This window comes from Somniosus microcephalus, chromosome 10 (genome assembly GCF_052327205.1).
Source record: "Somniosus microcephalus isolate GS21.2 chromosome 10, FLI_Smic_1.0, whole genome shotgun sequence".
Taxonomy (NCBI): Eukaryota; Metazoa; Chordata; class Chondrichthyes; order Squaliformes; family Somniosidae; genus Somniosus; species Somniosus microcephalus.
The window spans coordinates 127882518-127894696 of NC_140996.1; the positions used below are offsets into that span (position 1 = coordinate 127882518).

Below are 12179 nucleotides of genomic sequence, written 5' to 3' on the forward strand. Positions count from 1 at the left end.
AGCTTTAGAATACAATGCTAAATGTAATTCAAGGTCAAGGAGAAAACCATATGCAATAAAGGAGTTAACTGACCTCAGCTGGATTGATGTTAGGGGCTCTACAATTGGCCTCAGAATTCTTTGAGGTAGGCCGGGGAGGGGGAAGGAAGAGAGAATATCAGCCACTGTGTACTCCAAAATAATCACTATCCAGTAATTCCTGCAGGAACTGCATTTGTGTGGAGGTTCAATAAGGACAAAACTAAACTGTGTTGCCCCAATGTTACTAGCCTTTCAAGTATCGAAGCTCACACATGAAAAATGTCCACATGAGCAAAGTACTGAAGGGTGCCTGGCATCTATGCAGCTGTACCTTAACAGGAGTCGATGACTTTGGATGGGGATTATAGCGATAGATAGAAATTGCATGGGTGGTCTGTGAGACTGTCAAATATTTCCTCTATAGAACCACAGACGTTTACAGCACAGGAGGAGGCCATCGTGTCTGTGCCAGCTCTTTGCTAGAACAATCCAAAACCAATCCCACTGTCCTGGTCTCTCCCTATAGCACTGTGTCCTCTGCTTCAAATACTTGTCCAAGATTCCACTGAAATGTGCAATGATCTCTGACTCAACCACTCCTTGTGGCAAAGCACTCCATGTTCCCACAACCCTCTGTATAAAGATATTTCTCCAGAGTTCATTCCTCACCTCTCTTCACTCTCTGTTACTATTTTAAATTGATGATCACTTGTCACCTAATGTCCAACCAGAGGAATTTTTCTTTTCCTATTGGCTCCATCAAAACCCGTCATAAATTTTTTAAATCTCCTCTTAGCCTTCCTTGCTGCAATGGAAATGGTCCCAGAAATTCAAGTCTTTCTTCGTAACTATAGATTCTCATCCCTTTCGTAATTTTAGTGAATCTACGCTGTCTTCTCCATAATGGGTTGCCCAAAACGGCATACAATACTCCAACTGTGACCTAAACAATGTTTAATGCAAATTCAACATTACTTCTTTATTCTTGTATGCCCCTACTTATGAAAACCCAAAATGTTGTTGATACTTTTAAGCCTTTATTTACCTGTACTCGAACTTTCAGGGAATTATGTATTTAAATCCCAAGGTGCATGTTCAACCACACTCTTCCATGTCGTTCCATTGAGTCTACAATCCCATTACTCGTTTTCCTCCCAAATGTGTTAACTTGTAGGAATGTCTAGTTCCTATCAAAAGACTGAGGTCCACTCAGGCGATCAAATAAACGAGGTTTAATGAAAACTAACAGAGTTTAATGGATAATTACAGGAGAACATCGAATATAGGTCTAATCAGTTCGGAGGCTCCATGAGGACTGCTTGGGCGGTCCCGTGGCTGACGTCATGACGTCATCACGTTTTTCCCGCCGGTGGGGGATCACGTGATGAACGGCGTGACGTCATCGCGTTTACCCACGCTATTAAAGTGATCGCGCTCTGTACATGTAAACAGTGAAAACAAAGATACAGACTCAGGCTGTAGCTAACATATTATTAAAGGGAATTATATACAATTGATCGGAGTCCCTTAGTGGCTCCGCCACATGCGCCCCCCCAGAATTGTCTTTAACAGCAAAAGTAAAACGGCGAGGAGGCCTGACAAGCCTGTCAGATCGACTTCTGTAGCCTTGAAGTGGAAGCTGATGGACGGCGGGCGAGCTGGCGGGCGGTTGCGTTTGATCTGGCACGGCGATTGTGGGCGGTCAGCCACGTTTCGGCGGTTGTGCAATCTCGACTGGGCGGTCAAGGTCCAAGTGTGCCGGCTTCAACCGGTCAACCGAAATGTGGTCCGGTTTACCTCAGATATTGACCGAAAAAGTTTTGTCTCCCGGCTCTAGCACGCGGAAAGGACCAGTGTAAGGGGGTTTGAGTGGATCCCGATGAGCGTCGTGGCGGATAAACACATAGTCGGCGTTCTTCAGCTCAGCTGGGACGTGGGAGCTCTGCAAGCCGTGATGCGACGTAGGCACTGGAGCGAAACTTCTGGCTGCCTCCTGGTGGCTGATGAGCTGCTGGGATGCGGACCATATCTCTGTTGGAGTCGGAAGGAAATCCCTTGGTACGCGTAGCGGCTGGCCATATACGAGCTCCGCCGAGGACGATTGGAGATCTTCTTTAGATGCCGTACGAAGACCCAAAAGGACCCATGGAAGTCTGTCCACCCAGCCCGCGCCTTGAAGGCTGGCTCGCAGTGCGGCTTTGAGCGACCTGTGGAATCGTTCGCACAGGCCGTTCGCCTGTGGATGGTAGGCAGTGGTGCGATGTAGCTTGACGCCGAGCCCCTGAGCCACAGCGTTCCAGAGCTCAGAAGAAAACTGTGGCCCACGATCAGACGAGATGTCCGCCGGTACCCCGAAACGGGCAACCCAAGTGGAGATGAATGCCCTGGCGACGTCTGCGGAAGTGGTGGATGACAAAGGAACCACCTCAGGCCATCTAGTGGTGCGGTCCACCATTGTAAGAAGATGAGTAAACCCGTGCGAAGGCAGAAGTGGCCCCACCAGGTCCACATGCACATGATCAAACCTACGTTCCAGAACAGCGAAAGTGGCCAATGGAGCCTTGACGTGACGCTGCACCTTGGCCTTTTGGCAGACCACGCAGGTGTTGGCCCAGTCGCGGACATCCATGTGCATGCCCCGCCACACGAATTTGGACGACATCAGCCGCTGCGAGGCCTTCATGCCAGGGTGCGACAACCCGTGTATGGTGTCAAAAACTTTTCGGCGCCAGGCGACCAGGACTATAGGGCGAGGATCTCCTACGGAGACGTCGCTGAGTAGTGTAGTGCCCGCGGCATGGAATTTGACGTCGGCTGCTTGGAGGCTAGAGGGGTTGGTTCTGTAAGATTGGACTTCCGGATCCGGGGCTTGATCCGCAGCCATGAGGGCATAGTCGATGCCAAGCTGGACTGCATGAACGGTCGCGCGGGAGAGGCAATCTGCCACCAGGTTGTCTTTACCGGACACATGCTGAGTGTCAGTGGTGAATTCTGAGATAAACGTCAACTGACGTTGTTGCCGAGCTGACCACGGTTCGGCGGTCTTGGCCTTAGCGAACGTTAGTGGCTTATGGTCCACAAAAGCTGTGAACGGACAGCCCTCTAGCAAGAACCGGAAATGGCGGATGGCCAGAAAAAGGGCCAGCAACTCCCGGTCGAACGTGCTGTACTTCTGTTCGTTTCACCGTAGCTGACGGCTGAAAAACGCCAGCGGTTGCCACGTCCCATGCACCCACTGCTCCTGCACTGCGCCGATGGTGTAGTCTGACGCGTCGGTGGTAAGGGCGATGTTGGCACCTGGCAGCGGGTGTGCCAGCATGGTTGCGTTGGCTAAGGCGCCATTTGTGTCGACGAACGCCCGGTCCATGTCGACCGTCCAGCTAATCGGATCCTTGCCAGACTTGCCCTCGAGGGCCTCGTACAGGGGCTGCATGAGCAGAGCTGCATTAGGGATGAACCGGTGATAAAAATTTACCATCCCAAGGAACTCCTGCAGGGCCTTGACAGTCTGCGGGCGCGGGAAAGAAGTAACTGCCTCCACCTTCATTTGCAGGGGAATTGCGCCGTCCGATGTGATGTGATGGCCTAAGAAATCAGTCTGCTGCAGGCCGAACTGGCACTTGGCCGGGTTGATGATCAAGCCGTGTTGACTGAGGCGTCTAAAGAGGGTGCGTAAATGGCAGATGTGCTCCTCTTTATTAGGGCTGGCGATGAGGATGTTGTCGAGGTAGACGAATAGAAACTTGAGGTCCCGAAGCACGGAGTCCATCAAGCACTGGAAAGCCTGTGCAGCATTCTTCAATCCAAACGGCATCCTCAGAAATTCAAACAGGCCGAATGGGGTGATGACTGCAGTTTTCGGGACGTCTTGCAGGTGCACGGGGACCTGGTGGTAGCCACGGACAAGGTTGACTTTTGAAAAAATGGTATTTCCCGCCAAATGGGCAGAGAAATCCTGAATATGAGGGATCGGGTACCGATCAGGAGTAGTGGCGTCGTTCAGGCGTCGGTAGTCGCCGCAAGGCCGCCATCAGGTTTCGGAACAATGTGGAGAGGCGAAGACCAGGGACTATTCGACCGGTGAATAATCCTAGCCGCTCCATCGTGTCGAACTCCGCTTTCGCAGCCGCGAGCTTGCCAGGTTCGAGGCGCCGGGCCCGTGCGTAGACCGGGGAGCCAGTAGTGGTGATGTGATGTTCGACACCATGTTTCGTGGCCGTGGAAGAGAAAGTGGGTCTGGTCAGGTCTGGGAAATCTCCGAGGAGGCGAGTGAAGTCATCCGGAGGTGGGAACGCACAGGAGACAGTGCGCGACACGGCGTTACCGCGGTGGCACGGGATGGAGTGAAAAGTGGCCGCATTGATCAACTGGCGGTGCCTTACATCCACCAGGAGGCCGTTGGAGCACAAAAAATCCGCCCCGAGGATGGCTTGAGACACTTTGGCCGCGATGAAATCCAAGTAAAACCGCTGGCCGCCGAAGCACACCTGGACCCGCCGTCTTCCGAAGGTCCGAATGGCCCCGCCATTAGCCGCCTCGAGGGAGAGGCCGTGCCCCCCGGCTTGTATATCAAGATTTGACACGGGTAGGATGCTACACTGCGCCCCGGTGTCGCAGAGGAAACGTCGACCAGATAGAGAGTTGGTGATGAAGAGGAGTTTTCCCGAATTACCGATTGCCATCGCAGCCGCGGGGCGCTCGTTATAGCCGGTCCTCTTTCGACAGGGTTGCTGTTGTTTTTTTTTGAGCGAAAAGCTGCAGGGAGGGCGGCAGCATCTTGCTTTAGTGCCAAAATGGGCGTGGTAGGAGCACAACCCCGCAGGTTGAGGGGCTGGAGCAGCGTCTGTGGGGGATGGGTGCCTCGTGGCAGCGCAGTACTGCTGTGTCACCGCGAAAATCTTGTCCGCTTCGGCAGCCAGCTCTGCGCAGTCTGTGACTTCCGACCTGGCTAGGGCAGCCTGAATTTGCTCCGGTAGCTGGCTGAAGAATAGCTCCCTGAAGAGCCCAGGAGCGTGAGCATTAGGCTCATGAACTCAGACGGCTTGGAGTCCCCGAGGCCAGGCATAGCGAGCAGCCGGCGGGCGCGCTCCGACTTCGTGAGCCCAAAGACCTGCAACAACCGCACCTTTATCGTTTCATACTTGCGATCCTCTGGTGGATTACCAAGCAGACTGATGATCCGCGAGGCTGTGGCGCTGTTGAGGGCGGAGACCACGTAATAGTAATGGGTCTGATCCGCAACGATGTTCCCGATTGCGAACTGGGCTTCAGCCTGGATGAACCACGCGGCTGGCTGTTGCTCCCAGAACTGTGGTAGCTTCAAAGCAACGGCATTCGTTTCCATGTTCAGTAACTTCTGCGAAAACCATTCACAAAAGTCGGGGTCACCAATGTAGGAATGTCTAGTTCCTATCAAAAGACTGAGGTCCACTCAGGCGATCAAATAAACGAGGTTGAATGAAAACTAACAGAGTTTAATGGATAATTACAGGAGAACATCGAATATAGGTCTAGTCAGTTCGGAGGCTCCACGAGGACTGCTTGGGCGGTCCCGTGGCTGACGTCATGACGTCATCACGTTTTTCCCGCCGGTGGGGGATCACGTGATGAACGGCGTGACGTCATCGCGTTTACCCGCGCTATTAAAGTAATCGCGCTCTGTACATGTAAACAGTGAAAACATCAAAGATACAGACTCAGGCTGTAGCTAACATATTAAAGGGAATTGTATACAATTGATCGGAGTCCCTTAGTGGCTCTGCCACCACCTCATATTTATCCATAATAAATTGCCACCTGTCTGCCCATCCACTAATCTATGTCTTCCTGAAGTCTTTTCCAGTCCTTCTTGCTATTTGTCAAACCCCCTACTTTTGTGTTGTCAGCAATTTTAAAAATTGTACTTCCTACGCCAGAGTCCAAATCGTCTAAATACACCGAAAACAAAAGTGAACCCCATACTGATCCCGGGGTAAGCCACTTCCAACCCTACTCTAGTGTAAGCAAATCCAGTTTATCCTAACTCTGTGTTTCCTGTCTATTAACCAATGTCTATCCATATTGCTATATTTCCTCCTGTACCAAATGCCTGAAATTTCCTCCTTTTTAATAACATATCTAGCCTCTGTTTAGTGCATTCTGGAGATCAGATATTCATTGTACAGGAAAATGCAAACATGATCCCACATACTACTGTTCTATATGAAGTATGTTAGAGCATCAACAAGATGTGCCACCTACATATTTCATATCTTAGTAAGCCAGTGAGCTATTAAGATTGCTTCATACCATGCTCCAACTCCATATTTAACCAGCCACACTGCTAAGGTCCACACATGATTTTACTTCTCAAAACTCTCTTCTCACTAGTACAAAATGAAAGTGTCTATTGAAATATAGAGCAGCCACATCTAGTGAAGATAAGGCAGTTGCATCATGTCTGGCCGAGCAACCTTCCCTTTTACAATATAAATGTTTTTGATATCCATCTTTTCACTTAAATAAATCAAACTATACTAGTAGAACTTATGAAACTACTGCAGTCAAACAGCCTCCTTACCTTTTTGGTTAAGGTATAAACTAACTGGTAGAGCAAAGGGCTACAGTCAACTCTCAGTGTGTAGTTACCTGAGGGGTAGACAGAGAGAAAGAGATTGAGAGAACAGCAGAGTTAAATTACAGAAATCACAAATTGCAGCAAATAATTATTTAGATGGAATAGTTACCTTTCCAGATTAACTCAACAATCCTTATTATTCAAATATGAACCCAAATTAGGTTGCAACATTAGATAATGAAATAATTCAGATTCATTAGGAGTTAAAGGGCTAGAGGGACACTTGAGTGTAGAACTCCCCCCCAATGTGACATCATGAAGCACTACTCAAGTGGCCTCATGAGTGTGAATTCTGGGCCATGGTCAGCATGCTTCATAATCTTCCCTTTAATTAGCTCAATAATTAACCTCCTAACTGGGTTCCTAAAAGACTAACTACAGATGCAGATTTATTTATTTTGTACATCAGGCTCAGCCAGAGTAACTATGACTAGGATTGTCACCGCAGGTTACTGAGAGAAAAGAAACATTTTGTACCTCTTAATGCACTCTCTCTATCAAGCAAAGCATGGAGTTCTCCGTAGTCTACTATATGGTCCATGACCTTAGTTTAACAACTGATGGCGAACTCTGTACTTAAATGCTTGCGTACAAAGGGCAATATTCCAGATGCAGTAATACCAACTTTCACGATTTAATCACAAGACATGCAATTTTAATGAAAATCCCCCCACCCAACGAGCGATCTCGCGATTCACCACAGAAAACTCGCAAGTTGAACGGTTGATTGATTCCAAACCATAACTTTTGTACAGAAAAAAAAAAGCAATCTCTGCCTGCATGCCTCTATATATTATGGGCCGGATTTGCGACCGCCACGGGTGCGTATGAGGTGTGTACACACCCATAGGGGCCTCGCAAGTGGCGGTTTCAGGCATGCGAAGTGCATGCGATAAAACCCGGCACTTCCAATCTGTCAAGAATTCTCTTAACAGATCATCCGCCTGCCCGGGAAAAGGGCCTCCGTGGGCAGGGAGTTCCACTTTCTGCACAATTTCTGCCCGCTGAAAGTCTTTAAAAATCTTACGCCTGGTAAAAACTTTAATTATTTTTTTCAAAAAATTAAATTTGTTTAAAATATTTAATTTAATGGCCCATATTTTCCGATGCCTGTGGGTGTGTACGAGCTGTATACACACCCGTAGGGACATCGAAAATGCCGGTTTCAGGCATGCAAAGCGCATGCGCTGAAAACCAGCATTTCCGATCTGTCAAGAATCCTCCTGACAGATTGGACGCCTGCCCTGGAGAAGGGCCTCTGCGGGTGGAGAGTTCCGCTTTCGGCAGAACCTCCGCCCACTGAAAACACTTGAATATCTTACGCCTGGTAAAAGCAGGTATAAGGCCTGCTTTTACCAGCATAAGAGTTTAAAAAAGCAAAACAAATACTTTTTTAAAAGGTTTATTTTTAGCCCTGTAAAAAACAATATTTTTTTTGCAAAAAATTTAATTTGTTTCAAATATTTAATTTAATGTAATTTTAACTCATTTAAAAAATGTGATTTTTGTTTTTTTAATTTATTTAATGTTTTGATGTGTTTTTGGGGTGATCTCCATTCATACTTTTGACAGTTCTATCTGTCAAAAGTATGAAGGGGGATTCCCTTCTTTCATTGGCTTGCCTGGCCCAGGTGATCCCAGGAACGCTTGCGAACCGCATGCGCCCCTGGGATACGTGGGCCCTGTGCATTTCGATTGTGGAGAGGCCCAGCATCGGAAGTGTCCGGACCTCGGGAGCCCTCAGGTAAGAGCATAGATTTTTTTCCGATAGAAGGCATCCGCACACAGAAAGCCTCCTATTGGAAATTACGGGCCAATGTAATTTTAACTAAGTGATTTAAAAAAAAAAAATTTAATGTTTAACTGTTTAAGCGATCCCCATTCATGCTTTTGACAGATCTGTGCGTAGAGACCTGTCAAAAGTATGAAGGGGGATTCCCTTCTTTGATGGGGAACCCCATGGTCCACGTGATCCATGGGGCGCTTGCAAACCGCATGCGCCCCTGGGATACCTAGGTCTCTGCGCATTTCATAGAGGAGAGGCCCAGGATCGCAAGTCTCGGGACCTACGGTACCAGCAGGTAAGTGTGTAGATTTTTTCCGATCGGAGGCATCCGCACGCAGGAAGCCTCCGATCGGAAATTCAGGGCCAATGTTCCCATTGATTGACAGGTACAATTCGATGGAATCTTCGCAAAGCATAAATGAGGCATGACCGTGCCAGTCAGACACTGACTGATTGACCCTGCACGATGATCCGGGGGGAGGGGGGGAAGGCAGGACTAACAAAACTACGAGGTGTACAACAGAAGGCTTCCTTTAATCCATGCGTGAAATCCAGAAACTAAGCTGTGAGGGGAGTTATAGCAAAAAGGGGAAACAGTTTACGAAGGTAGGTGTAGGAAATATGAATACTAAATCCTGCACAAAGGCCACAGTATACAAGAAGTATTGTATTGAAAAATTCTAATGTGGAATCTCTCAGTTCAAAGGCATCAGACATTAAGGGGTCGATTTTATCTCAGGTGCGGGGAATTGGCGGGTTCCCCGAATTTAGTGATTCCCACATGATTCTAAATGGGTCTATGAGATTGATGCAATTTTAACTCAATTGGCCAATTGATTTCCAACATGTGGGAAGCCTTGGCAATTGAGTATTTCCAGTCAGAAAGTCGCAGAATATGGCGTCATCATTGCTGCTGCTTTTAAGGTCCACAGCAAGCCTTGCTTCCTCTGCAGGCTCCCAAACTTCACCATTAAGATCGCCAGGAGCCTGCAGGAGCAGCGGTCAGCGGGAGGGCCAGATCTGCCCCCAAATTTGATGAGGCTTCACTCCAGGCATTACTGGATGGTGCTAGGGCCCACAGGGAGGTCCTGTTCCCTTCTTCAGGGAGGAAGAGGCCTCCCATTCAGACCAAGGCTGTGTGGCTACAGGTGGCAGGTCAAGTCAACTGCTTGGGGCTCACACGAAGAACATGGTTGCAGTGCAGGAAAAGATTCCATGACCTTCTTCGCACTGGAAAAGTAAGTACTGTATGAAGTTTCCATCACCCTCAATCTGATCCCCATTGCCTTTCCTCACCAGCACTCAGCATCAGCAATCTCTGCCTCCACATCCCACTTGACACTCACATCCATGCACCCTTACCCATTCCCTCTCTCTCTATGCTCACATTCACAGAACTATGCCACCATGCAGCCCTCAAAATCCCTCTCACTCTGATACTTTGAACACAACTGACAACACACAGGGAGGGCCCTTGGTATTGCAGCCTCATTCCATCGTTGTCTCCTTCTAAGTATCTATGCTATGCAATCTCTGCACTCACTCCTTCATTCTCACTCAACCTCCACTTGTCTCCCTCATTGCAGGAAAAGAGAGCTCACAACAGGAGAGTGTGAGCCAGGACAGGAGGAGGGCCGCCCTCATTAGCCCAGCTCACCCCCTGGGAGGAAGACGTCCTGGAGATTGCCGGGGCTGACCGAGATGTGGACGTTGGGAAGGACAGGCAGGAGCATCTCCGCAAGCTGGTGACAGAATAGTTTTCCATCTCTCTCATTGGCATTGCATGAGTCGCTGATAATGATTCTGAAGCTACATCATATGGACTTATGATCATCTGCAAAATGCAATGTGCATGTAACCTTGGCATCACATCTCTAACTTTTTCCTTGACTCCCCCACAGGACCATCGAGAGCCCCCGTCCCCACTCTGCAGGAGGAAGAGCCTGAGCAGCCAGACTTCTCAGAGGAATCTGCAACCTCTGAGGTTGCAGCGTCATCAGCAATAAGCGCACCCAGCACCAGCGCAGACACTCACACCTCGGTGGGACCTTCGGGACATAGAGTAGAGTTGTCACCTGGTGTATCACAGCTCACAAGTGAGCATCAGCAGATTGTGGAGACAGGGACAGCAGTGGAGAGTCCTCGACGGAGGGCGCAGGACTCTGCCAGCTCGGCTCAGCTGCATGTCGACCCTCTGCCTCTGGGTCCATCCACAAGATCAGCAGTGCTGGAACTCCAGGAACAGATACAGGAGTCTCTGGCAGGTTTTGTCTCCAGGGTCGCTGCGAGTGTGGAGCGAATGGAGGAGTCCATAGCGAACATGAGCAGAGCCTTTGTGGAGTCATTGGCACATGAATGCATCAACACGGAAAGGATGGCTACCTACGTGGAAATGATTGCTGCCTCCGTGGTAAGGCTGGCTACCATAGAGGAGAGGATGGCTACGGTAGAGGAGAGGAGGGCAAAGGTAGAGAGAAGGGATACGGCCATGGAGGAGGTTAGTCGCCAGGGTATGGAAAACATGGTGAGTGTTCAGAATAGAATGACATCTCTTGAGGAGCGATGGGCATCTATTGAACAGAGAAACCAGACCTTCATGGAAGCCCTTCTGAGTAGGACAGCCTTTGTAGATACGGGTCCCCATGGCCCCCCTGATGTGCAGCAAGCTGCTCTCAAGCCACTTGCAGGCACTGAGGGTGACCTGACCCATGAGAGGGAGGTTGGTGGCAGACCTCAAGGAAGTGGGGGCTCCTCTCCCAGCGCTCACACTTCCATGCCACTGCAGAGCCCTCGGTCAGAGCCCCGCCGGAGTCCACACCCAACGGAGATAGAGGTCTCAACCCCTGCACAGTCGCAGGAGCAGCAGACTGCTGGTGAGCCCTCACAGGCTCGCCATCCCAGAGGATGCCCCCCAAAGGTGTCGAGACAGGAGCAGCAGGAAAGTGAGCAAGGGGCCTCCACATCTGCTGAAGCCACAGGGGAACAACTACGTAGGAGCACGCGTAAGAGGAAAATAAAGCACAAATAGTCACAAGGGTAGTCACTTGGGTGAAATGCTGTGTATTTTGTAAAAATGCCATCAGTTGTTTGTTTTTCATAAAAATTCTGATGGCAACTTCGGCAGTTGTGGCATGTGTCATTTCGCGAATGGGGCTGGAGGTCCTCTAATGCCAAGAGGGGAAGGAAAGAAAGGCCTCCCATGCTTCTGGTAGTTGCCTCAGTTGAGGAAGCGCTGAGTGAGGGTGGTGAGAGGGGTCTCGCAGGAGTTCACACTGGAGAAGCGTGTGAGGCTCCAAACTTCCACAGCTGTGGTTAAGCCTGGTAAAAGTTGCCCCAGACCTGAGACAACAAAGTCCTGCCACCTGCAAATGATGGCTGATCAAATATCCTCTTTAATGTTGGACCTGCAGCTGATAGTCAGCAAGTCAATAGTGTTCATGCCAGGTTTCACAGGCATGATCCCCACCAAGCGCGTTTTAAGTGGGAAAAGGGTTAAACAGGCAAGGGCCTGTTAAAATGGGATTATAAAGGCCAATCAGTGCTGTTTAAGGGCCCTAAAGACCAGTCCTGCCTGCAGCGGGTCAATCAGACACACCTAGGTTAAAATGGCGTGGAGGCAGGAACCAGCCGGGAGGGCCCGACCCCCAGGTTTTGCGATTTTAACCCCCCGCATGCCTAAAAGTCCGTCTGTCAGCTGCGTTAAAATCGAGCCCTAATTTTCTTAAATTGTCTTCACTTTATTTTGGCTAAAATTGC

General features: G+C 49.4%; 1 protein-coding gene across 2 annotated transcripts in view; it reads right to left on the reverse strand.

Annotated features, from left to right (window-relative positions):
• naalad2 (N-acetylated alpha-linked acidic dipeptidase 2) overlaps positions 1-12179 on the reverse strand; it is a 223168-nt gene that overhangs the window by 63407 nt on the left and 147582 nt on the right. For both annotated transcript variants that reach the window (XR_015079726.1, XM_085998794.1), the window contains exon 13: positions 6581-6648. Coding sequence is in view for 1 of the 2 variants with exons in the window: in XM_085998794.1 (XP_085854920.1) it covers positions 6581-6648 (68 nt within the window). In the remaining variant the exon portion in view is untranslated. The remainder of the gene's footprint in view (positions 1-6580; positions 6649-12179) is intronic.